General features: G+C 40.0%; 1 protein-coding gene across 1 annotated transcript in view; it reads left to right on the plus strand.

Moving 5' to 3' along the window:
• The first annotated feature begins 3,410 nt into the window (after positions 1–3,410).
• Positions 3,411–27,899, plus strand: part of RAB3C (RAB3C, member RAS oncogene family) — a 126,655-nt gene continuing 102,166 nt past the window's right edge. Inside the window, exons 1-2 of the mRNA XM_074569925.1 lie at positions 3,411–3,566; positions 13,291–13,518. Coding sequence (XP_074426026.1) covers positions 3,543–3,566; positions 13,291–13,518 — 252 coding nt within the window. The 5' untranslated portion in view covers positions 3,411–3,542. The remainder of the gene's footprint in view (positions 3,567–13,290; positions 13,519–27,899) is intronic.

Below are 27,899 nucleotides of genomic sequence, written 5' to 3' on the forward strand. Positions count from 1 at the left end.
TTTGAAAGTTTTGAAAGCACAGAAAATATTTGCTCCCAGTACACGCATTGAACTTACGAAATAAGTTACATTGTATTTATATTATTTTTACTTATGTAGATCTCTATTGCAAAACTGAGAAACAGCTTTGTTAACATGTCCATCATTCCAGAATTCACTCATCCAAAACAACTCGGCTGCATACAAACCAGCTGTCTCCTAGTGCCTTTGTTAATATAAGATTTCTTATATTTAGTATGCAGCCCTGAAAGTTATTGTCTTCTATGCACTATAAAATTAATGTTTTAGATAAAAACAAACTGTAACAAAGATTGAAAAATGTCCTAAAATCACACTGTTCTATATCTAGATAAGCCAGATTGACTGTACTAGCTCTCTCATGAGCAGCACGCTCATTCTAGGTTAGCTTTTGTGATGACATATGTTATTTGAATGACTATTTGCCATCACCTAAGGAAAATGACATTTTTTCCTTTTTTCTTTAGTTCAAATTAGCAAATAATAACTAGCTTGTTGTGTGCATTCCATGATCCAGCATTTGGTATGAAAAAAAATTCACTCTTTTGTGTGTTAGCGAACAAAAAGGAGGTAGTATAATCAAAGCAGTCACTGAAAACCTGAACGGATGTTCATGACTACTTCTGCAGTGTTTCTACTATTCCTGGTTCAAAGAATTAGATATTTTACAAACTGGGTCCCTTGTACATTAGCACCTGGCGAAAACAGCTAGTTCATAGTAATGACGTACAAAAGACAGCTCCAAGCACACCATGTTCCAAAAATGTTAACATATTGTAACCCAGTGATTAGTAATCAACAGAAATTCCTGCCACATGAAAACAGTGCTCGGCAGACAACAGTATTCAGGAGCATTGTCACAGCATGCCACCGGTGTGGTGATGCTTCAGGTGCAAAACCTTACTTGTGTCTAGCATTATACTATTTAATTCTGGACCATTTCTTTCCCGTGCCACCTTCAAAAGTCTCTAAAGAAGACACAAAGAAAAGGACAAAGTTACTACCAGAAGACGAATAATAAAAAAACCCTGAGGAATTAAAAAAAAAAACCAGTATCATCTCTTCAACCCACAGACAAAGCAAAACCTCCGTGTTACTTCTTGCATTTGTATGCCTTTAAAAAATTAAAAAATGAAATAGAAAAAGTATTGTTTACACAGAGATGCTGTTTACTTTAACATTTTTAGTTAAAAAAAAACAAACAAAAAGATGATCCCATGCTTTAAAGAAGGACATATGACAATCTAAAAAGTCTTTCTGCTTTATGTTTTATTGATAGTTCCCTGAATGGAGCTTTTAGGTGAGAGATTGCCTACAGGCTTCAATGCTAAGATAAATGTCAATATAATAAAAATTTGTGGAGGGTCTTTGTCTTGGGATAAGTTTGGGAACCCAGCACCATTTATGTCTTGCAATTTATAATACAGTATCTGCAGTAAATCTACTTAAAAAGTTTAATAGAATAATAAATCCAGAGTATCTACTTTCTAAATTCTGTAATCAAAAGCCTCTCTGAATATTTTAATCTACTGTTTCAAATATCTGTTCAGCTAAGGTTTGACATGACATTCCAATGTGAGAACTCTTTTATGTAAAGCTATAGTTTTATAGGTTAATGATCGTACAATATATTTATGATACTACCTTCAAAACAAAAGTCCATAAACCAATGCTTTAATAGGAGTAAGAATCTCTCCGTTTTCAGATAATTGCAATTGGTAACAAATACAGTGTGCCCTGCTTTCAGAGGGAAATGGGTTGTTACTCATGATTTCTTGGTAGGTATTCACCTAAAATCAATAGCAGGAATAAATTACATACATTAAAAAAAAAAAAATCAACTCTTAGCATGCTTATGCATGCATGCACACATACAAATGGTCTAAAATGTTGAGCAAATTCATGATGTCTACATGCCCGCATTGGTAGAAAGAGTAACATTCAGTGTTTCATGCAGGAAAGATGAATCAGCTACAAAAATGCATGGTGGCGTACATCACGTCTTTGGAAAATATTCCACTTAATTCCTATTTTCATGTTATAGTGAGGCAGGTTTAAACATCTGTAAGTGAAATTAAAAGCCTGCAGAGCCTGAATGAAGTTACTTCTGACATACACTTTAACCCGTATTCACGTCTCTATTATAGAATTTGCTGATGTCACAGCTCCTACATGTGATTTACTTTACGCACGGCATACCACACATGTAGAAGCGGGTGGTATGATGGTGGGTATCATGTATGATGATCCATACAGGGCAGACTGATGTCCTCATGCTGCCCCGGACACCGCAGCTGCCTTCTCCTGCCCTTCAATCCTGCCCAAGCCACGTCCAGGTGACACCGCGGGCAGGCACCTCTGCTGCTCACACACGTGGCTCCTCCTCACCCTTTCGGTAGAGGAGAACACGCCAAATCTTAAATCTGCATACACCTCCGTTTATATGTTTTCCTGCCCTCTGTGGACCCGTGTATTTGGGCCCAAGGTAAGCGTGCACCCTGCAATTACAGGATAGGGTTATGGAAAAAGAGCCAAGATGGATGTTTGAAATGTCATCTTGGCCAATAAAAAACAGCATGGGGGACACATGCAGAAGGTGTGGTGCTTTTTTTTTGGTGTTTTGCTGTCATTCCCTCACGATGACCTCGATGCCGCCACCACCGCCCGGAGGCCACAGCACCATCTCCAGGTGGGGCTGCCGCCACCGTACACCAGCACAGCCCACTGCCAGCCTGCTGCCGCTTGCCAAAGGCTGGAAAACACCAAAGCGAGGAAAGAGAAAGCAGGGGGAGCGGGTTATGATGGAGACGAGGAGAAGCCGTGGCGCGTGCAGGCACCGTGGCTTTACAACAATGACACTGAACGGCAGCCGCGTTGCCGGAGGGCAGCCGGCCTGGCTCGGCCGGGCTGTGGGGAAGGCGGACGGCAGCAGGCGAGGGAGGGAGGCACGGTGGGCCCTGCCGGGGCCCGGTAACGGCAGGACCTCGGCGGCCGCGACCCCCCGCCCTCGGCCGCCATCGGGCGGGGCGGGTTGTGCGGGCGCCCCCTGCCGGCGGGGCGGAGCGGCACCAGCCCCCGGCTGCGGAGATGAAGGGACGTGAAATGGCAGCCGCAGCCGCCATGGCGCCCCGGGCGGCCTCGCCTTTCCCCAGCCCCTCCACCGCCCCGAGAGCAGCTCGCAAAGCACGGCACTCGCTCCGCCGCCGGGCGTGCTGCACCGCCTTTCCGCCCCCCCCCGCCCCCCAACGCGGCGGCGGGCCGCCGGGCGCGGAGCATGTCGGCAGCTGTAGTCCTTCCCTCCCCTCCCCGGCGGCGGCAGGCGCGGGGCAGCCGGGCAGGGTGGACTACAGCTCCCGGGGGTACGCGGGAGCGAGGGGCGGTGCCGCGGGCGGAGCGGGGACAGCTCCGGTGCTGATCGCGACGCGGGTTTGTCGGCAGAGCCCGGGCGGGCGGCGGCGGCGGCGGCTGTTGGCGTGCGCCGGAGAGCGGGCGGCAGCGGAGCGAGCGGCGCGCCGCGCCCGGCCATGAGGCACGAAGCGCCCATGCAGGTGGGGCCCCGGGCGGGAGCCCAGCCAGCGGGGAGCGGGGCGGCGGGCGCCCGCGGGTCGGAGCAGGAGCCCCTCCGCCCTGCAGCGGCATGGCGGAGCCGCCGGGCCGGGCTCTGCCGCTGGTGGCCGGGTCTGTGAGGAGGACGGGGGTCAGGACGCCCCTTGTGTGAGGGGTGTGTGTGTGTGGGGATCCGGGGTGTGTGAGGGGACATGGGGATGTGTGTGTGAGGGGACACGGGTGTGTGTGTGTGAGGGGACCCGGGGTGTGTGTGAGGGGACCCGGGGTGTGTGTGTGAGGGGACCCGGGGTGTGTGTGTGAGGGGACCCGGGGTGTGTGTGAGGGGACCCGGGGTGTGTGTGTGAGGGGACCCGGGGTGTGTGAGGAGGCCCAGGGGATGTTGTGTGCCTGCGAGAGGGGTCCCTGGCGGTCGGTCTCATGGCAGCCCATCACGGGGCAGGGGGGCGGTGGGGCACCCCATCCCCTGTGCAGCTCCCCGAGCTGGGGCTGCAGCTGGAGTGCGAGGCTGGGTGGCACAGTCCTGCAGTGGCCACCACCCCATCGCCCTGGCCGCAGGTGGGTTTTGGGTCTCATTCGGGCAAACCAAACAGTCTTTTTGCAGATACTGCCCTATGAGCACTGGTTGCTGCTCCCATGGCAGTGAATGGATGTAAGTTGTTAGGTGATGAGATGTAATGAGGCCCTACCTGGATGCGCAGGAAGTTGGCATGTTATCTCCATCTGTTTATTCAAGGTGCAGTTGTCTGTCTGCACCAGAGAGAGATGGCTCATGGCTGAACTGGGGGTGGTAAAGACATGGCCCATTTTCAGCAGTTTCTGTATCTAGAAAAATATAATGCCCCATAACACTGGAGAAACAGATGCTATACAGATACAAGTTACATTATGCAGAGTTTTTAGCAGTTGCTAGGTTGTTGGTTCAAAACAGTTTACACTGGTGAACTGGACTTCTGCTTTATAAAACCTGTTTTATAATCACATGCAGGAGCTCTGGGGACCACAGACTATACATTCAAACCCATGACTGTTTCTTAATAGAAGGTTGGTCATGTTATGAGTGGATTGGTAACAATCAATCCCGCTGGTGTTATACAATGCAAAGAGCACTTTTTCAGTCTGCTGTGATTTAAGTTATGAACTGCAGCTCTGTTAGTTAATATTTTTCATGCTGGATATCTACTTTGGCAGTAATAGAATTCCATCCGGAAGGGAAGTTCTGCATCCTCTTCAACATGTATGCTCAGAAAGAAATCTGAAATTTTAAGTTACATTGACATGGAGTTGGTTTTGCTTGACTTTGGACAGAGACTGATAATCTCATAAATCTTTTGCAGAGCAATTTCTCAGATGTCACATGCTGAAACCTTTGAACCAAAGTAGTGCACTAGAAATAAGCCATTCTTCAGTAAGAATGTCTTTTCAGTTTTCTGAGAGGAGAACAGCAATAATTAGGATGCTGTTTCAAATGCCTAGTTCTGTAAGCTACATACATGTGTAGGAAATGTTTATGTGGTATTTGCCATTTATTTACACATGCTTATTGAGATACCGAAATCACATTTAGTATGTGTTGGCTTTGGAGAGCATTTCACAAAAAGCAAATTTTGCTAGTAAAGGATGACAACTACAGATTGATCACTATTGCATTTGACATTTTTGATGGTGTTGAATTCACTGACATTGTTAAATAGTTGTGTAAACAAAATGGTGGTACAACATTAAAATACAATCCAAGGAAAGGGAAGTCCATATATATAAAAAAAATAAATATGTACTTGACACATATCAGAGAACAGCTTCTTGGTTTTTTTATATCATTGTCAGTAAAAACGGAATTAGTGTTAAACATAATTGAATAAAAGTCAGCAGAGATCACAGCCTTAGTAGAAAAAGAGTCAGCAGAGAGCTATAAAAAAACCCCTACAAATTCCACTTTTTCACGGCTGGTGAGATGGTCGTTGTCTATTTTTAAGCATATCTCATCCAAAATTATAATCACAAGCATCTGGATTTTTCCAAGATGTGAAAAGTCAGTCTGGCAGATGAGGTTTGATTTTCACTTTTAGTTTCTGCATGTTTTTGTTTTTTTTTTTTTCTTTCTTCTACTTACACTATTCCCAGCATACTCTAATGTTATTCTTACTAAACATTCCAGTAAAACAATACTCTATTGTGGATTCTTCTACTTAAGAGTCCTTTTGTTTTCCAACATTAGGCTAGTATGACTGGTCTTTGTTCAAATGTGGTTTAGACTGGCTGAACTAATTGCTTGATTTATCTCTTTTGGCTATCTGACTTCCTATTACATGAAACAAATGTAGTTGCTTCTTTGCACACAACAAATTTACGGAATGGTCTGTTACAAAGCATTGTAGAGCAACAGAAAGAATGATCAAGTGTATGTCTTTTGATCGTGACAAAAACAACTCAGAGGAGAGTGCAAGCATTTTTTTTCCATTTCTGTCAAGCAATACTTAAAAATAAAACTAAAAAATTAAAATATTTTAGCAGCATGAGAAAAAGAGCCTGTGTGTTTCTACATGTGTGAATTCTTTGTTTCAATCTCCGGCTCACACCATTTCTCTGTAGACAAGAAGTGCCAACAATTACTAGAAAGGCAGCCCATACAGTCTTTCCAGAGAAGGAGTTACCGAGTGTAAAAGTTTGCTATTGTCATCTCCTCGATATAATTGGATCTGGGTCAGAGTTTGTGACAACTTTTCATGTTTTCAAAGAACAGACACAAGTCTTAGTAGTGCTTATGGCCATGGAGAGGGCTTTGATTTAGAAGTCAAAAGCAACAAACTCTCTTTGCTGTGAAAGGTAGAAATCTGTATGGTTTCTGCATGTTAGGAATTGGTCTGAATTAGCTGAAATGTCTGTGTGTGTCTCAGTAGTTTCCCCTAAGGCTTTGGTGGTACTTCCAAAAGTGAAGGTTCGATGGGAAATTCTCGGTGATTCATACACTGATTCACTGCTTCATGTTTCACTCTCTACTTGATTGTGGCATGCAAATTTTCCACATACCCGCACGTTGCCAAAATAAAAAAGTGGGAATGCAGTTTGAATAACCTGTCCTTAGTATTTTCAGAGCATATGGGCATTAGTGGCAGCAGTTTGTAGAAAATACTAGATCTCTAGAGACCCTCTCTTTTACTTGCCAAAGCATCAGATCATTTCAAAGGTGACTGAGGCCACAGAGGTGAGGGAAAACTAGGAAGTGGGAAATAATCTGTAAATAATCTGCTTTGTCAAGGGAATAAATGAGAACATTTTCTTCTTAGCTTTTCATATCCTGTTGTCTTTGGCAATGACAGTGACATGCCCAGGCAAAACAGGTTTATAACAGACACATCCAACACAACGGAGAAGGGCAATAGCAAGCAAAAAGCCTGCTTCCAGATATTTAAGAAATTATTATAAAATTATGATGAAAAAAGCCAAATGAAAGCTATTAGACAAAAGAGTAAGCATGGCAATTCATCTCTTACACTCAGCATAATTATTAGATACATCAGTCTTGGTTCAAATTAGATGTACTGGAGTAGAAGAGCCTTCCAAGCCACTGGGTCCACAGACCAGGTTACACGCACTTTTTTGTTAACTGATCAAGCTGCATTTGGAGTCAGTAGTCCTCTTCCTGCCAGTACCCCTTTTTGGAAGTGTACTGTGAAAGGTCATTGCTTTGCTGGTTAGATACTTTCTAATCTCCATCTCAGAGAAATTCATTCTTAATGTCCAGTGTCTGCTCCCATATACATGTCTAAATAGTTCTCATTCCCTAATGTTCACTGCAGATTATTGTCTAGAGAAACAAGCTTATGTTTTGCTTACTCTTTTTTATTTAGATTTCTCTTATAACATAAACTCTTCATTCTTCTGGTCTTCCTAATAACCTTTTTTCTGTACTTTCCCATTCAAAATCAGCTTTCATAATCACACTTGACCTGAATTGTTACAAATGGCATCTCACCACTGCCTCAGACAGTGGCATTAGTATATCACTTTGTCTCTTGGTCTGATGTAGCTGCTCTGGCAATTGAGAAGCTGCACAATCTTTGTTAGTCTCATGACCCTGATTGCTGCACGGCATAGGGCAAATGGTGGAGGGCGGTAGCCATCTCCTGTCTTACTCTCTTTCCTACCTCCTAGTAAATCCAAATTTATTTCTGCTGGAGTGCTTTGCCTGACACAGCTTGTATTTTTTCTTTTCAGAGCTGCACGACTTTGATGGCTTCTTGACATCCTGTGTTAGACTAACCCACTTAGGACTTTATCTCTGGTTTTGCTACTATTTGGAGAAAGGGATTTTGCCATTCTACCTAGAGTAGGAATTAGAAATACATTTCTTAAACTACCCTTTTCATGGAGAAGGTAAACTTAGGTTAAAGAAAGACAAGTGAGGCATAATGCCCTAGCTTATCACAGGTGGATTCACCAGAATTCATGTGCTAGAACCTTGCCAGAACCATTCTTTACTGCGCTTTGCATTCTGCTGTCCTGGGCGGCTTCCAGCACCGTGGTCATGTTCATGCTACTTCTGATATGAAGCCAGTAATCTTCTTCAAAATGGTTTAGACTCTCAATTCAGTATACCACTTATCATAAAACTTTGCATTTCTGACTACACTTTTCAGACTGGGTTATGATATGTTTAAACATATTAATGAATCTAACCTCATAATACCTTGAAGCAGATAAGCTTCTCTTCCTGCTGCCAAGTACATTGGTTCACAAGCTGTGCTCTGCAGATGGCTGGCAATCCGTAAATTCCAAATAAGTGGCTGGTGCATTGTCCACTGAACTCTGCTAAGTCTTATTAATCGGTCAGTTAAAAATTAGATGATGAGGATTTGTGAGAATTGGCTGCAGTCTGCATATGTGGATGCTGATGTATTCATTGAGAGCACACAAAAAGAGAAGTTAAGCAGCTTGCCCAAGATGTAGAAAAAAGGAAAAGTCAAGCCATAGGATACCTTTGAAAGAATTAGAAATAAAATCTCTCTCTCTAGATTATTGGTCTGATATTTTGCCTAGAAATCATTGATTTCTTCATGGCTGGGTTATATGTCATAGTGTTCTTCTATGTAAGGATCTTGGTAACATTTTGACTGATGATGACATTTGCACATTAGAGATGCTCACTTGCCCTGCATCCTACATAGAGTCCGATGACTTATAAATATTGAATTTTCCCCTTGTATCCCATTGTTTCAATATCCATTGATTATGTTTGACTAATTATATTTGACAAAAAGCATAAAGGTCACCTCAAAAAAAGCTCCATGTGCAGGGAACTCTGTCTTTTTGCTAAATAATGACTGAAGTCAGTCTCTTCTTAGAAAGCAATGGAAATGTAATATTTATACACTGTATATAGAAGGGAGTGTTGGTCTTGAAACAACTGTAGTTCAGCTATTCAGTGTCTGTCTGTCCTTACTGTAGATAGAAGACATTTTCCCTGAGCTTACTGTCGATCTTTTCCTTTAAGACATGCCTGTTATTGTAAGTTTTAAAATAAAATTATGTATTTGTGAAAGGCAGAAAGGAATGAATCTCAGTATTTTCAGTCACAGCTTTTCTCACTTTTTGCATTGTATTTTCCAAGGGCAGTTCATCCTGCATAAGGCATCCAGAGTGGGGTGCATATGTAAGTGCATACTGAAGTGATGTGCAGAGGTCATGGCATGCTGCGCTGCTTAAGTGAGAAAGCTCTTCAAATTAATTCTGTCAAAGAATGAGGTCCTCTAAGGCCGTAAAGAGTAACATAGCTAAGTGTTTTGTTATTAAACACATACTTTTTCAGACATTTGTTCTCAGCCCTGTCCTGTTTTAACCTGTTCTTTTTGGATCAAGGAAACAGCTGAACTTGAGACTTGAAAAGTACCTGGGTCTGATGTAGAAAACTCTGCTTAATGATTAAACTTGCCTGTGCCAATAAATAATCTTCATTTAAGGAGTTTAAACATGTGCTGTAAGCAGGGAACCATACAAAGCCATCCTTTTTTGTCCTTGAACTATATGCAAGCAGGGGACATACCTTCTCCCAAGTTTTGGTAAGGAGCAGACATGTGAGATCTCCTGACTATAGGTCTTCTGATCATTCTCTTGAGCTTAGATTTCCCAGTGGGCTCTCAAGTCTGTCCTGAGTCCTCTAGGAGGTGGCCTGAGCCTGTCTTTGATGCGAACATCCTGATGAGTGTAGGGATTTGAAAAGGGACTCATTCTACAAAAAAAGCAAGTATGAAATATGCTAATGAAAATAGCCTTGTTCATTCTCTCTTCAATTTTACTACATAGGGACAATTTTTTGTTGAGAGAAGACTCAGTGAGTTTTGCTGAAAGTGACATTTGTTTAATATATTAGTTTAATCATTTGAGAAGAGAAGTTTGTCAAAATAAAGGTAAGATTTTTGCTTTCTTGGAAACAGAACATCATGACATTAGCAAGGGTGGTATGTTTATTCGGATCCCATCAGTGTGTGTAGTATTTAATTAACAGGCCAGAACATGGCATTCCTGGTGATTATTTCCAGCATCATTTCCAAAGGAGGAACATGACATCAGCACTAGCTTCTTTACATTTCTTTGCCAAATGCCTCCATAGTAAAGAGAAGTCCTATTAGGAGTGAATATTAATACATTAATAATTATAATTAAAAATAATTAATAAATTATTATAATAAAAATAATAACAATAAAAAAATAATAATTAGAAGTGAATATTAATATATTGGGAAGTGGGCTAGAGTGCATCCCATACTTACTTGAAGTCAGCAGCTTGCATATAAGAAAGAGAAGCGCTGCAGGCATATTCACAAGGCTCAAGAGGACCAAGCATCTAGGTTTCCTTTACAGTCAGCAGAAAAATAGAGAGTCTTCTAGAACATTGAGTGGGAGCCTGATCTGGATGATGTAAATTATATCCTGAAGAATCTGCCTTGGTGCTTACTACAGAATGAGTGAGTTTGGCAAGTAATGGCAAAGTCTTAGCACCAGTACTGAGTCTGATGTTTCTTCAGACTAGTGCAAATGCTAGTACTTTTCTAAAACTCATTTGAATTTCAGACATGAGAAAGGATCACTATCAGTAGTCTAGGGAGACTGTCTCTCTAGGTTAAAGCTAGTCTTTCCAAACAGTTTGAATTATTATCAATAACACATTAATCATCTCATGATTCCCCAGGTGGGAGGTGGAGAAATTAGTCCTTTCCTATGCCTTTCGTATGCCTTCTGCATCCTGTAATAGGCTGACATACTCCTATCGTTGAAATAAAAGCTGTCTGCAATTCCATGTTTGACTTGTCCATAATTCTGCCTATAGTACTGCACGTAATGGATCCATAAATTCAAGACACAGTGAAGGTGTTTGGTTTTATTTTATGATTTTTAAAGGACTTCTAAGGAAACTATTGGGTTATCCACATGGGTAATCCAGATAAATACACTAATTTAGAGGAGCACTGAAATTTTGTTGTGGGAAAAGTATGTGTTTAAAATCATCCATAGGAAGCATGTTCTTACCCAGGAAGGCTACATAATGCACAAGATTTAGCAAGAGTATTATTAGAATCCAGGTCCTCTGATTCCTCTACTCACTGAATCGTACTATTCTGGCATTCAAATACACAGGGATGAATTGTAAGGCACATAAGACTGAGGCCAGCAAATTAAAGCTAAAACTGCTTCTTGTAAACCTTAAATGAGTTGAAGAAGCTACATGGAAGGCCTCCTAGGAGATAAAATCGAGAAAGAAAACGATTATTCTTCTTCTTGCAAGAAGAAGTGGTAATTACTGGTTTCAGCTGCTGCATTTCAGAGAGGAGCCAGAAGGGCAGCAGAACAGGCTGCTGGGGAAAGTGTACAGGTTACACAGTGGCATCCCCAGCCACTGCGCAGTCTTTTGTCTGCTGCACTTTATTGACTTGTTGCAGATTGCACACATCAGCATATTTACTGCTTTATAGCCAGCTGTGATTAGACTGGTATAGACAGCATTTGATTTTCTTTTTCTCATGTTCTAAGCAAAACATCCTCGAAAAGTTTTACAATAAGGGAGAGCAGTGAAGTTGGACAGGATTTTTTTCTGTCTTTTGCTATAGAAATCAGAAAGAAGAAAGATTAATGATGTGTATGCTTGGTAATATTTAGGGTTTTGTTCTAAAACTTCTTTGTTGCATGCCTGTGAAAGTGAATAAATATTAAGGCCAATGCAAACACTCAGGATGCAAGCACATAGGTACCCAAGACTGCATTTAATCAAGAACTTTAGTCACTACCAAATGAAAAGATAGTTCTGAAATCAAATGCTCCATACTGCATTATTTATGAAATATAAATCTTACACTGAATTTTCTCTCAAGGCTTGCTGCTTCCATTGTTTCCTTTGGGACTTTTTGTCCCCACTTCTATATGTCACTTCAGTAGCCAGAAGAAGCTGGAATACTGTTATTTGTATTATGAGACAGCAGAATTAGCTCAGAAATTGTATGCTGTAATTGAAATTCTGCTGAGAAGGTGGGTTAGTGTACAACCCTCACCCTTCTGCAAGGTCCTGGTTCCAGCTCTCCTCTCTGACTGCCCAAATGCACTCTGAAATATCAAACTAGAAAGCTTTGATGTGAGCTGCTTTTCAATAAACCTTTATCTTGGGACATGATGTCTGTCTTTCTGTTTGAAATCAGTGTGCAAATATATTGCCCTTAGTATTGCCAAACTCCAAGAATTTAAAATCCTGCCAGGCTCTCACGATACTTCAGATTTTTTTCTTTAAAAGCATGTGAGGTGAAACAGTACCTCGTTCTAAGTAAGTTCTTTATTTTTGTCATCTGTTTTTTGAGCATCCCAGGTAGAGTTTTGGTCAGGTTTTCAAGTTAATCTCTGCAACTCTTCTGAAAGCCAAAAGCGTACTTTTTATAAATGGAACCTGTGATATTTGAAGTCCCTAGAGCAAAATAAGCTTGATTGATAGTTAGCAGTATTTAGTAACCTGTGCATATTCAGGTGTTTTGTGGAGATGCAAAACTGTATTTTAAGGACTCAAATTTGTAAACATTGACACCTGCCACTTATGATGATGTTGCATTAACATTGCAAATTCCAAAACTACAGAAGAGACTAGAACTAGAAAAAAATCAAGACCTTATTTCGGAGGTATATACCCAACTTCTACTTAATGGTATGATAACTGACAGCTGGTAATGGCAAAATGCTTTGAATAAGGTTACAGGGATTAGAAAAGACTGCAACATATTTACAGTAAAACAAATAGTTAATAAATAGTTCAAGAATTCTATCAGATGTGAAATATACTAAGCTTTTGCTTGAAATATGCCTCCTATGTTGTAACACAGCATTCATCTCATTTCCTTCTCATACACATGAAGTATTTTTGTCTACATTTTCAATATCTGTTTAATTTATCACATTTTCTGAATGTAATTTTTTTTAATGATATACTCAAGAACTGTCCTAGATTTTTAGAATATTTTTTTTTGGGCACCAGTCACCAATGATGTTTAGATTCTCTTTTGCAACTGGAACTATAAACATTGAAACGAGAATCATAAAAAAAAATTAAGCCTTTGTGAACTTCTTCTTGAGTTGATTCATATCTGTTATCAAAAACTCCAATAAAATCAAAATGTTTCAAGTTTTATATGATACAAAAGACAATAAAATATTTCTTTTTATTTTGAATTACAGATGGCATCTGCTCAAGATTCCAGATATGGCCAGAAAGATACATCTGACCAGAACTTTGATTACATGTTCAAACTGCTCATTATCGGCAACAGCAGTGTTGGGAAAACCTCCTTTTTGTTCCGATACGCTGATGATTCCTTTACATCTGCATTTGTAAGCACAGTTGGGATCGATTTCAAAGTAAAAACGGTTTTCAAAAATGAGAAAAGAATTAAGCTACAGATTTGGGTAAGCCAAAAATAATAATTCTATGAACTACACAAGCTGTAGCAGTTTGATAGATATTATTTAAGCTACTGTAGGTTTGCATTGAATGTCATAACCTTTATATATATACATATATATGGCATAGTGATGAAAAAGCAGCTAATTATTTCCTACATCTTTTTTCTGTCTTGAATAATTCAGTGTAGACAGTATTTTTAAGGTATTGGAAGTTCAGCAGAGTATATATTCTGAATTAAATTCCATTAAGAAATAACACAGGTTGACACATATTGATATCTGTGCAGTGGGGTGTAAACCACTGTGCCGTATATGGGTTATTGAAAATTGTGCACATTATTAAAAAGCACCTTGAAATACCAGTTAGGATCTGGTTTCTTCCCACAGAAATTATAAATTTATGTAGGAGCTGTGATAGTGGAGGCATAACAGAAGGCATAATTTTTTGCTCTGTTAGTTATGTTTGTCATCCTGATCATCTGAAACATCTTCCTCCTGCTGAGGAAGCAAACGTATGGAAAGAGGGAGTGTTGCCCAAGTGCACAGAAACCCTCGTCCCTTGCCTACACGTTAGAGATGGTAGAAAGGTGCCAAATGTAGGAAAGTGTGATGCCAGGGCATAGATGTTCTTTTCTGCAAACTTCCCTCAGAAAGAAAGGATAGCTGAAACTTATTTGTGCAGGAGCCACTGATGCTCACATCTCCTAATTCTTAGGTGATACATACTTAAAAGAGAGGGGGGATAGCAAAACATTTAACAATGTGGGACCTGGAGTTAAAGCTTCAGGTCTTTGCCATTTTCCTTGGGTGCTTGAAGATTTTGAGCAATGTTTCCTTTGTGAGATATTTGTAACAGCCTTATTAAACAAGATTTTGGGGTTTTGTACATGAACACATGTAATTTAAAAATTTATTTAATGATAGGCAGCCATTAAATCTTGGGAAACCTTGGATCAAATACATCCAGTTCATCTGACATGTTTTGAACAGCAGATAAATTTAATATCTTTTGAATATGGCACGAAGGTGAATTTCCCAGAGTTTCCTAGGCTATATCTCATTCGTGTCTTTTTAGGTAGTCTTCATCCCTTGACACATCAAATCATTTGTTGTTCTGTTCCCTCTAGGAACTGGAACACAGACTTTTTGCCCTTCAACTTCTCTACCTTTTTAAGCTTATATTCTTGCTATTGTCATAACAGTGCTACATACTAGGTAACTGTATGTCATGTGCATGCTTTCTTGCTGGTTTCACTGTAGTACTTTAATGTTGGAGATCACATAGTAATTCATATTGACATTACCTTATTATTTTTGGATAATGGAGCAATAAAATTGTGTTCACATTACAGTCTTTACACAGTTCTTCTTTTAACTACCAAATATCCTCTACAATAGATTTTATTGTTCATGTCTCTCCTGGCAAAAGCAGCAACATTCGTTTATGATGTTATATTAACGTGATTAGTTTTACACTAGTATATTTCTCATAATGCCTGTCCGTGGCAGGCTACACATACCTGCTTGGCTCGAAGCAGTCCATTAATCTGAATGTGTTCAGGGCTGTCTGTGGCATAGTAAGGATGTAGCAGCTGTATTCTTGCCAGCTGGAATAGACTTCCAGTTCTAGCAAAACGGACATTTTGTTCTTCTTTGTATGGCAGCAACATGCATAGTCCACATGGACTCTGACAGTCCTTGCCTAAAAAAACTTGCAATTGAAACATGTGAAAAACAAGGGCGCCATGTCCTTTAGGGAGGAAGGAACAGAGGCTTAGATCAAGTCACCTACCAGGACATAGGGTTAGAGACAGGACTTCAGATCTCAGGTTCATGATGAAGCTTTTTACCCCATCCAGCACTGCATCTTGGTTTGTGTTTTTTTCCCTTAAAATTTTAATCCCGGTTCTTCAAAAGCCTTGTCATTGACAAAGTAACTCAAATTGCAATAGCTCGCTATTGCTGTTTGCACTTTTTAGATGGAGTATTCTGCATTGGAGCATTGTGTTGCAGTTATGCTTGCTAGTAAATCAGTTGACTGTTGCACCTCTAGGACCTTCAATTAAATCAGTTACGTATCTCAGAAGCAATTCTAGTGCACAAAATCTGAAATAGAGCACTATTACCCCATCTCATAAGCCAACTCAGCAGCTGTATTGTTCTTAATATGCAGTATCTGTAGAGGTAACATCTGTCTATATATTATACTTTATTACTTTTCCTTAATTATGTGAATGTCCTTCTAAAATGAATAGTACTTCTGCAATATCCATTTCCATTTCAAACTGCATTTATGAAAAACCATTTATTTTAGGTAAAATATAAAATTTAATTAATTGTCGTGAGTGTGATTTGATGTTAATTCTGAGTAGAAACATGCATGAGGTTGTAACACTTCAAAATCACTGGCAAAGTATCTGGTGACATCATCTGGTAAATTACATTCAGCATTTATGAAATAAAATATTCTGCAAAATCTCACAGATTTGAATAGTCAGAAGAAACTGGAAATGCAACTTTAAAATGTGTTGTGAATAACAAGATCCAAACTGCCATGTCCTGCAGTGAAGAAATACATGGAATGACACTGTTCTGCTGTCCTTGCCTCGCAGTGAGATGCAGAAACGTGTAAATAGTAATGCTGTTAAGTCACTACAATTCCGTAGCTAGAGGCACAGTTAATCCAACATGTTACAATTTTGTACATATTCTTCTTGAGCAGACTTTTAAACTTCATGTTTAATAGCCCTTTCAGCATGATACTTTGTGTTGAACTTGAAGCTTGTTGGAGCTTGAAAGACTGATTTCCTCAGAATAAGATTCTCATATGCTTACCAGTGAAGGGTGGAAGTTTCTTTGAAAGTCAGCATTGGCACTCAAGGAAGCAAAATCATTATTTCGTAATAAAATTCACTGTGTGATTATCACAGATGAACTAGCAAGGGTTAACAGATTGAAGTAGGCGCTGTCCTACGTTTGGGATGCCCTACAGGTCTTTTGTTTGTTTGAGGTTTTTTCTTCCTTTGAGGCAATGGTGTCTTATTCTTGGATTCAAAAGACCTGAATTGAATTGTCTTCTTTGATTGTTCAAGTCAGGGAGGATGGAGCGCTCTCTTATACTTACCTTTATTACTTTCTCATATGGTCAGAAAGAGCCTGCTGGGCTCACGGTAACGTTTGCTTTTTTTCTTCTGAGTCAAACACCTTTCCACAGTATTTCTTGCTGGAATTGAGAGAGGTTCAGAGTTCAAGTGCTATATTCATTAATGATAGGACATTACCTTGTCATAGGACCACCAGCTGGCCCTGAAATTTTATTTTACAGCAAGTTATAAATGTGACAACCCTGGTATGGACATTATGAAAACAGCATATTAACAGGGTTTTTACCTTTTAAAGGAGAGAAATACATAAAAAAAAGATGTTTTACCTAAAAAGGTACTGATTTCTCAACAGAAACTGTAAGAAATTTTGGAAAGGAATTGTGTCTGTATGGAGCACATAGGTGCATAGGATAAAAGTCCATCAGAAGGTTTTAGGATGTTTTACAGTGTCAAATAATAACTAGCAATACATTTTTCTTCCATTTGGTTTGAGCTAGTAATATTAAAGGGATGAGACTGGAAGGCTCTAAGATTCTTTCAGTTTCAAACTGCTAGATTTTAAGTTATGTTGAATTAAAAAAAAAGGCTTGTCAATACTAATTCTGACAAAAATACACACTAAAGAAAACGATTAAAATGCTCAAAAAGGTGCAAATCAAGAAATAAAATTAAGTTTAACCTTATAAATCTCTTTCTGCATTCACTGTATAAATCACTACATTCAGTATACGCTGTAGCTGTGAGGCCATAAAGGTTTACATTACTTTTGTAAACTGACAGTGGTTTAATAGAAATAACAGGATGCAAGAGCTTATGGAGAAAATATATGCTACAGTAGAATTTGTTAGCTAACATTTAGAATAGACTATTTCAGTTGGAAGGGACCTAAAATGATTATCTAGTCCAACTGCTTGACCAATTCATGGATGACCAAAGGTTAAAGCATGTTATTAAAGGCATTGTCCAAATGCCTCTTAAACACTGACAGCCTTCGAGCATTGACCACCTCTCTAGGAAGCCTGTTCCAGGTTTGACCACCCTCTTGGTAAAGAAATGCTTCCTAATGTCCAGTCGAAACCTCCCCGGTGCAGCTTTGAATCATTCCCATGTGTCCTGTCACTGGGTCCCCGGGAGACGAGTTCAGCATGTCCCTCTGCTCTTCCCCTCCTCAGGAAGCTGTAGAGAGCGACGAGGTCAGCTCTCAGCCTCCTTCTCTCCACACTAGACAAGCCCAGAGTCCTTAGCTGCTCCTCGTAGGACATGCCTTCCAGCCCTTTCACTGAGGTTAGTCTAACAGGCCTGTAGTTTCCTGGGTCTTCCCTCATGCCTTTTTTGTAGACTGGAATAATATTCACTAGCTTCCAGTCAGCCGGGCCCTCCCCAGACTCCCAAGACCTTTGGTAGATGATAGAGAGGTGTCCTGCCATAATATTCGCTAACTCCTTCACAACTCTGGGATGAATCCCATGAGGCCCCATGGACTTGTGAACATTCAGCTGATATAACTGGTCCCTTACAATTTCAGCATCCACAAATGGGAAGTCACTGTTCCCACACTCATGGTCGTCTGATTCCGGGGACTGGGCAGCCCAAGGCCTATCAGATTGTTACAGACTGAAGCAAAAAACACATCGAATGCCTCTCTTTTTCTTCCTGAGCTCCACCAGGAGTTCCCTGTTCAGCCAAGCTGGTCTTCTGCTCCACTTGCTTGAGACAGTGGAATTGCCTTCTCCTGCATTTCTAAAAGGTGGTTCTTAAAGACTGACCAGCATTTGTGGACTCCTAAGTCCTCAAAAGCAGATGCCCAAGGTACTCTGCTAAATAGCTCCCTGAATAGCTTAAAGTGTGCTCTCCTGAAGTCCAGGATAGCAACTCTGCTGTCCTTTTTTTCTCATTACACTGAAAATTTTAAACTCAACCATTTTGTGATCACTGTGGTCGCCTACTGTCACATCTCCCACGCATCCTTCTCTATTCACAAATAGCAAGTCCAGGAGGGCTTCTTTCCTAGTTGGCTCACTGACTACCTGTGACAAAAAGTTATCATCTCCTACAAACTTCAAGAATTTCCAAGACAGCAATAATTACATAGTTTCTATCTGACTGGAGCATGTGGTGCAATTATCAGATAAGAACACTGCACTGCCTTCTGCTGCTTAGAATGCTTTTCCCTGAGACTAGCGATAGACTTCACAGGCTAGGTACAGCGATCACACACAAATAAGATATCCTCCTAGAGCAGTGTAAGAGCTGCTTATGTTAGCATATCCTTCCTAGAACTGATTGTGATGGTTTCATTTGATACCCAAAATGTTACTGTCTTCACATCAACTCTTTCCTATAAATTGTCATAGAGCTTCGGGACTAAGCGAGGACTAGGTTTTACAAGCTGAATGAGGAAATCCAAAATCATCATTCAATAATTAGAACTATAGTAGCTGTTAAAAAAAATCAGTAAATGTTAGGAACCTGATTTTTTGCTCTACAAGCTCCCTGACAGTGCTTTAGCATTAAAAAGGTGTTCAGTTAAAATATGAATATTTTTTTGTGTGTGTTTGTGTGTTAGGGGGTCTGTGGGAGTACCAGTGTGAAGGAAAATTGCCTTGATATTCCAGTGTTTACAGGGTATCCTGCAGTAACCTGGGAAGTGTGGAGGCAGTGCAATATTGCAAAAATATCCTGTAATGGTGACTAAGGCTATAGCATCACTGCAAGAATCACTAAATACACTGGTTCAGAAGAAAGGTAGTGAAAGCTGAAGTAATAAAAGAGTAGTTAAGAGTAACGTGTGGAGACAGAGGATAGCGACTGTAGCAAATGTTTCATCACAGGAATTTCAGGGCCTGATTTTGTCATATCTAACTCATCTGAGTATTTTAATTGGTATGATAGCCACATCAAAGTTTATTTCATGATTCCTTTCTCAGGTGCTAGTGACAATGTGTAGCTCCTGCTTTGAATACACAGCCTTTATAGGCTTTAGTAAATGTAATATTGAAAATGAAATTTCCTCATCTCAGCATGAAAAATCAAATGTGTATCCAGTAATGTATTAGGTAACACATGATTTGAAGACAGCGATATAGAAGGCCGAAAACTGCAGGGATTTGGGATTTCTCTGGATCCATCTGTGCTAGTAAATTACATATACCAAGACCGTCCTTTGGCACTGAATCCAGCTGGCATGCAATAGCTTCTGTCCATACGTTTAAACCCTTTTAGTCTCTGAAAGAGGATGGACACCTCCAGATTCTGTATTGCAAAAGGTCTCTGTCCTGTGCTAAGTCCTGAGCCTTGCCCAGGAGCTGTTTTGCAGAGTGCTAGCAAGCCTGGGTCAAAACTGTGCCGGAAAACATGCTGGCAGTTTCACAGTATAGACAAATTCTATAGACAAATTCTATAGCCAAAAATGCTCCCTGGCACAATTTAATCTGCTGTTACAGACATGGCCTGGAAGCACAGCAGCTCCAGCCAGCCTTAGGTTAGGCTGACCTGTCTGTGGTGATAAGCAATGCAATGTGTTCACAAATGTTAAAAGGCTCTAAAGGAATCATTCCTGGGAAAAGATGGTTTATGAGGAATGTAGTTGTGAAGGCCAGAATGCAAACTCTTTCTGGACTTCTCCTGTTAGCTGAAACAAGGTGAAGTTATGGGCAGCTTTTGTTTTGGTTTAAGCTGCCCTTCAACAGGTGAATGTTATCCCAGCTGTGGTTGGATAATCCTAGCCTAAAATATTCCCTTTGTTCTCCTTTGCTTATTTCTACACAATACATTTCTTTGAAGGGCCATGAAGAATATCTGCTTGAAAGTTTTGGGATAGGAACCTATTTTCATACGGCTGTATTATTTCATGCAGTGCTTCTTACATTTTCACTGAGAGCTCTTCCACATATGTGCAAGTCATATTTGGTATACTGTATTTCTCAGAAATTTCAGCATTCATTAATCATTATTTTTCCATAATTGTTTTTTTTTCCCTTTTTTTTTTTGTAGCACCTGGAGTTTTCATCAACAAATATTAAAGATTTGCACAGCCAAGGGAAAGCCCATTAATGGTACAGACATTGTACAGATATTGTTTTCTGATCTCAGTCACAGAACCGCCAGGAGTTTTTAATCTTTTTATAGCTTGGGGATCTTAGTTACTTCTAGAAGTTGTATATTTTCCTCAATTCAGGTTTCTTAGTGCTCTCTTTACCTTGCCCAGTTTATTCTGTATTCTGTTTCTTGTACATGTTCTTCTGTTTATATTAAAGTTGAGTCCATGGATCCAGTTCAGCTCAGATTTCCATTGTTTTAGGTAAGTGGCCAAGAAAATAAAAGACTGAATATCATAGAATCATAGAATTATAGAATGGTTTGAGTTGGAAGGGAACTTAAAAATCATGTAGTTCCAACCCCCCTGCCATGGGCAGGGACACCTCCCACTGGACCAGGCTGCTCAAAGCCCCATCCCAACCTGGCCTTGAACACTTCCAGAGATGGGACATCCACAGCTTCCCTGGGCAACCTGTTCCACTGCCTCACCACCCTCACAGTAAAGAATTTCTTCCTGATATCCAATCTAAGTCTACCCTCGTTCAGTTTGAAGCCATTACCCCGTGTCCTATCATTACACTGCCTCATAAAGAGTCCCTCCCCATCCTTCCTGTAGGCCCCCTTTAGGTACGGGAAGGCTGCTATAAGGTCTCCTTGGAGCCTTCTTTTCTCCAGGCTGAACAACCCCAGTTCTCTCAGCCTGTCCTCATAGCAGAGGTGCTCCAGCCCTCTGATCATCTTCAGGGCCCTTTGCTGGACATGTTCCAACAAGTCCACATCCTTCCTGTGCTTAGGACTCCAGAGCTGGACGCAGGACTCCAGGTGGGGTCTCACCGGAGCAGAGCAGAGGGGCAGCATCACCTCCCTTGACCTGCTGGCCATGCTTCTTTTGATGCAGCTGAGTATGCGGTTGGCTTTCTGGGCTGCAAGTGCGCATTGCCAGCTCATGTTGAGCTTCTCATCCACCAACACCTCCAAGTCCTTCAGGTGCTGCTCTCAATCCATCCTCCACTGAGCCTGTATTTGTGCTTGGGATTGCCATGACCCAGGTGCAGGACCTTGCACTTGGCCTTGTTCACTTTTAGCCAGTGAAGTGGAAATGAACACGTGGGAAGGGGAGATGGCTAATGTAGATATTTGTTGGGGAAAATAAAACTGCTTACCTAAAATGCAGACAAGACAGCTTGCCTTTTCTCTAGACTTTAGTAGATGCTAGTAGTTTATATAATCTATGTAATGTATACATAATGTAAATAGTTTATATAGCTTGAAGTTTAACAGCATCACAGCAGAAGGAAATATAAGCAGAGACTGAAAAGATAATATGTGTGCTGCTATTTGAAGTTTGACTGTAATTGCTCATACAATGATGTGGGAGAAAGCACCAAAGAGTCTGAGTGAGAATGGGACCAAGAGTTTATCACAGGGCACAATAAATGGTGTAAAAAGCTAGAAACAACTACAGATACTACATGTGACGGCTGGTATTATTTCCTTGCAAATCACACTGCAAAAGCAGTAGTGCAGTCCTTTACTGGAAAACACAAAACTGAAATCTGTAAAACTTCTTTGCAAGAAACACTACCTTGGGACCTATTCCCCATGTAAAATATAGATGCATCCATTATAAAAAACTACTTGTTGTATTTCTTGTATTGATTGTAAAACTACTTGATGTATTTCCTTTATAGAACCAAGGCCCAAAGAAGTGGGCCAAAGAAGATCTTGGCAATGTAAAAGACATACTCAGTTCAGATGTATTTCAGTGCAAAGAGCACATGCTGTACGTTTTGTGAGGTTGGCCACGTTGGCCAGTGATGGCACTTCTAAAATTGATATGCTTTTACTTAAAAAGTACGACTGGCTATTCAAATATTGATGTGACATTACAATTTTACTGCTCTTAAAAGCACTTCTTGATGAATTCAAACATTGTCTGTAAACCCAACTCAAAACAAGGATGGTGCCTATCACTTCAGCACCCTGGCTTTCACTGCTGAAACTGCTACTTTACTGTGATTTTAAAGTTTCCTTAATGTTTTTGTTATCACAACAGCAGATGATGAATTGAAAGACACATTCTTATCTTTACATCTCAGAAAGCTGATAGGATATGTGAAGCATCAAGGCATATAAAGCTCCATGGTTGCTGAAATGCTGCAAGAAGATGTAATGTTAGTATTACTTCTTAGCTGTAAACAATGTAGTTATTTTCATGTTTCTTTTCAGCTCCTTCCCCTCTGCTGCTTCTACTTCTAGTCTGTGAATCCATCTACTTAGGTAAATGCATACTGGGGCTTCTGATTGTCTTTCAGTTGGACCACCTGCTTTTCTGTTTTCCAGTTAAAGTTGCGCTGCTAAGGAATTATATGGTTCTGGGAATGGTAACCATGTACAGAGCCCTTCAGCCTCAGGCCTATGATTTAAATCCAGGTCAGAATTGATCAATAGCTGTTTCTGTTTTATGGATGTTTCGTTCATCTGTGTGAAATGAATTCCAGAGTCACAGAATAGTTTCTTATTAACATGTCCACTTTGCTTCTTCTAAAACTATCTGAAATTCTGATGTTGCAGACACTTCTGAACATTCTTAACATGCATGATTCCACTGATTCTTTTAGACGTAAAATTGTTTTTTAGCCATTTATTATTATCATGTGTACTTTGTGCTCTATACTCCTTCCTAGGCAACTGCTTTTGTCCACTGTCAGGATATCAGGCTAGAGAGCCCGGTGGCCTGATCCCGTGTGCTTGCTCTTACACTCATACACATGAAAGTGGTTGCAAACTCCTGGCCTCAGATAGTTTGGAGTGGAAACTTGAGGTAAATGTCAGTCCTGTAATTGCAACTAGCATTTAATTCCACTACATTTCCCAGTATTCCAATGTCTTTGTGAAAGCCTTCTGTAATATTAGATCAAAGATTTCACTCTCTTACAAAGTTCTCTGCTTTACAAAACCCTCCATTGCCTACTTCAACAATTTTGCAAGCTTTCCTTGCAGCATAGGAATCATGTCCCTGTGACTAGCTTAGCACTATATATATCATATCTAGACTTTAAATATTCTCTGACAAAGACTCCTGTTATCAGTAGAACAATTTGTCTGTATTCAAAGGCAAAGATTAATTGGAAAGAGAAGGTGGCGTTTAGCATAATTAAAATTCTAAGTAAGGCTCATCTCGCTGTTTAAGTGGAAATTTCCATGGGTATTCTTTAAGAGGAACTGAGCTAGTGTAAGACACTTTCTAGAACACTTTTCTGTCGTGTGTCTTAGGCAGTTTTCTTCATTGTACTCCTGGGAAATGCATCCTGCCATCATTTAGGCCAACAAATCATCATCCTGACAGATCTAAAGTAATTGCAGCTCCCCATTAACTTGCGACCAGGCAGTCTGGTATAACATTTTTTCAGCTGCCCTTGCCTTCCACATCATGATCTGCAACTCACCGGCTTTTCCCATGCAGAGAAGCATACACCAGTGGGAGAACTGTCACGGACCAGCACTTATATGTGTGCAAGCATCACATAGATGCTGCATAGGCTCTTTAAAAATTGGTGATGAGAAAAGGAAAAGGAAGATAGAAAAGTTTTTCATCTATGTGTACCTGAATAGCAAGATCTTTGATTTTGCTTTATGTGAGGAGTCAGGATGGGAAGGAACGACAATTTCGCTGTACATTTCGCAAGAACATTAACTTTGGGCTAACACTGAAATAAGCTGTTTTAATTGTTCAGGTTTAATAAAAGCCAAAGAAATTTGACAGTATACTTTAAACTGTGAGATGCAACTTAAACTTACTAGGCTATCATTTTAAGAAGCTAGAATAAGTCTATTTCTAAACTGAAATTAATGTTGACAGCATTCCTTAAAGTGAAATCAACTGTGCTGCCAGGTCCTATGAACCATTTTAGCAGCACATTTAAACATCTCTACAGCTGCAGTAAATCTACAAAGAAAAAAAAAAAAAGAGCCCAAACAGGCTATTCACTGCATTTTAATAAGATTCGTGTTGTAGATTAGAGCAAAATGTTGCATTCTTGCTGTGCAGTTGTTGCTTTGAAATCGGAGGACCAGACCCTTGGACAGGAGCCATAATGTAAATAGCATGAAAAAGGCTGCGTAAAAACAGTATTTAAAGCTCACTTTTGCCTTCTCCTGCTGCTCTGTGCAAGCTGCTTCCCTGGCTGTTTTAGAACAGCTTGAAGTCATTCTGAAATTATGCTGGGTTGAGACGGGCACAAGTGACTGAGGGAGGATGGGGGTCATACAAAAGCAACACATTTTTATTTAATGCTACTCAGTTTGCCCTATGTTCTGTAAGTAAGCTTAAGCGCATTTTATAAGAAGCTGGAGCCACAAAGGGCTCTGTGTCACATCAGGATAATGTTTGTAGCAGCTAACACATTATGGACAATGCACTCACCTTTTACATGTGAAATGATGACACCAAGCAAAACAGCATTCCTGGAGGATTTAGCTCTTTATTTACCTTGTTATTTCGTTGTCAACTAAGAAAAATCAGTTAGTTACTAGGAAAAAACCTTTTGTGAAAGCCTTCTGTAATATTAGATCAAAGATTTCACTCTCTTACAACGTTCTCTGTTTACAAAACCCTCCATTGCCTACCTCAACAATTTTGCAAGCTTTCCTTGCAGCATAGAAATCATGTCCCTGTGACTAGCTTAGCACTATATGTATCGTAGCTGGACTTTAAATATTCTCTGACAAAGACTCCTGTTATCAGTAGAACGATTTGTCAGTATTCAAAGGCAAAGATTAATTGGAAAGATTTGATTTTGCTTCATGTGAAGAGTCAGGATGGGAAGGAACGACAATTTTGCTGTGATAGGGGTCTGAAGCAAGAACATTAACCTTGGGCTAACACTGAAAATCAAATAAGCTGTTTTAATTTTTCAGGTTCAATAAAATCCAAAGAAATCTGACAGTATACTTTAAACTGTTTGTTTTTTTTTTTTTCCAGTAGGGAAGCTTCTTTTGTCACTTTTCTTTCTTTTCAGTGTAGTTGAAGGCTAATCTCCTTCAATCTTTTCTGAATAAATATATTGTTCTTCTGTAATCATCTAGGTGTTTTCTGGTTTAACCCAGATTTGTGTATTACTAACTGCTCATAAACAAGTTCTTTCCACAGTTTTTACCTGCTATGACTTTATTTATTTATTAATTGCAGCTTGAGAGATACAGAAAATTTTGCCTCAATGAATTCAGTCAACAGCTCAGATGGAAGTTGTTGATGGTGTAGTTTAGTCAACTTGTTCATTCTAAAGTTAGGACAGCGAGAATGATACTTGGTGGACATTTTTGCCCCATACAGATTGGATACTATTGAATTTGATTTATTTGGAAATAAAGCCAACCCTGCAGAAAGGAATATGAAGTAACTTCATATAGGGGTTTCAGGTTTTCCTTTCTGGATGGTTTGGTCTGTCATGCTGGCTAACAAGGCCTATATTTGTTCAGCTTAATGAATCATTCTAGGATGAGCTGAGCTAAAAAAAGCCTGGAAGTGTAATATTTTATAATTCTATATTCACCTATAATTAGGACTTGTATTTTCTGCAGTGTCCTGAAAATTTCCAGGACTGCTTATTTCTGACTTATTTCTATCTTATTTCTCAATACAAATAAGAGTCTTTAAATGTATGAACATAAGGAATGAAGGAAATTTCCTGGAGAAGATGGAGTTTAGTAATGAAAAGAAGGGTGGGTAAGGAACTAATGACAAGGTGTCTTGAAAGGAGAGGACATCAGACTTAGAATGCATTGTGGGAAGGTGTTAGGACTCAAATAATTAGTAAACTTAATACATAGTCAGCATATGCTAATGAAACTTGTTAATGATGGGAAGTTGGGAAGTGTTACCAGTATAGAAGAGGATCAGTATATCATACAGAAAAAAATAGCGACTTTCAAGTGTCAAGTAACAGAAACGAAATTTAGTGTAACAGTACAAAATTGGGCACTTTGGGAACAACAGTAAGAAATTATTTTAGAAACTAGAAGTTATTCAGTTAGGAACCACTGAAGAAAGGTACAATCTGAGTATACGAAAAAGAAAAGATTCCTACCAACCACCCAATGAACAACAGTTAATATGGCTCTTGCACATACCTGGTTAAGCCTATCCAGAGGAAAATACTTCCTTATTTATATTCGTTCGATTATTCCATTATCTACTACACTGGACATACTTCATACATGCAGTGGAAATGAATGCTTGTATGATACTTTGAATATGGCAGTGGTCTTATTTATTCAGGTATTTGTCTTGCTTCATGTCCGTGGGCCACCATCCTTCTTCCTGTTCTTATTTAGGTGAAATTCCTTTTACAAAGTCTATCCATGCAGGTGCTAAGAATGCTTTTTTCACAGAACTCTTCTTCAGGCAGTTTAATGAAATGAGGGGGTTAGAATAGTGTCATTAGCTGGCTGCATCCCATAAGATATAGCTGGTGGCAGGCAGGGAGAGTAATAACAGAAGCGTGACTTACGGGTGATAAACAGGAAATCAATTTGGTCATTGGATATGATGAATCCAGTAGACAAAGAAACTCACTAAATAGCAACTGAGTGTGAACTTCTCTGTTTGCCATGTTGCGGGGAGTACAGAATCAAGGCAGAAAGGCATTAAAAAAATCATATGATAGCAAAGGAGGTTATAGTTGCTTTGTCTGGGCAATGGAAAGGCTTAGAAAACCAGTATTGTGCTAATTGAAGGGGAAGAGAGAAAAAAATATTTGATTGAAGCATATATGAGGAGTCCTGTGAAAATGAATGTCACACCTGAAGCAAGACAGTAATTAACAGCCTGAAGGATAAAAAGACCTTACAGAAAAGTCAGATCGTCCAGGAGAAATGCCTCTGCACTGAGAACAATGAATGCTGTTATGACTGTACAGGAGCAGGAGTCTTAAAAGCTAAATGGAAAAAACATTGACAGAAGATGACATTTGTATATAGCACCCTTAATTGGACATCAGCTCTGGGGATTAAACCCGTATATATTTAGAGCTAAAATCATGAGCACTTCTTGCTTTATTTGAAAGGCTAAAACTGCCTACAGGAATGTCCTGTTGTAAACCGGTTATTATAAGGGCTCGTCTATATAAGAGAAATAAGCCTGCAACTTTAAAGGGATAGAAAGAAGAAAACGTGGAATCTCTTGATACATTTCGTCAGTCCCATACAGTTAGATAAGAAATGGAAGTCCTTGCTAAAGGG

Source organism: Larus michahellis, chromosome Z, assembly GCF_964199755.1.
Source record: "Larus michahellis chromosome Z, bLarMic1.1, whole genome shotgun sequence".
Taxonomy (NCBI): Eukaryota; Metazoa; Chordata; class Aves; order Charadriiformes; family Laridae; genus Larus; species Larus michahellis.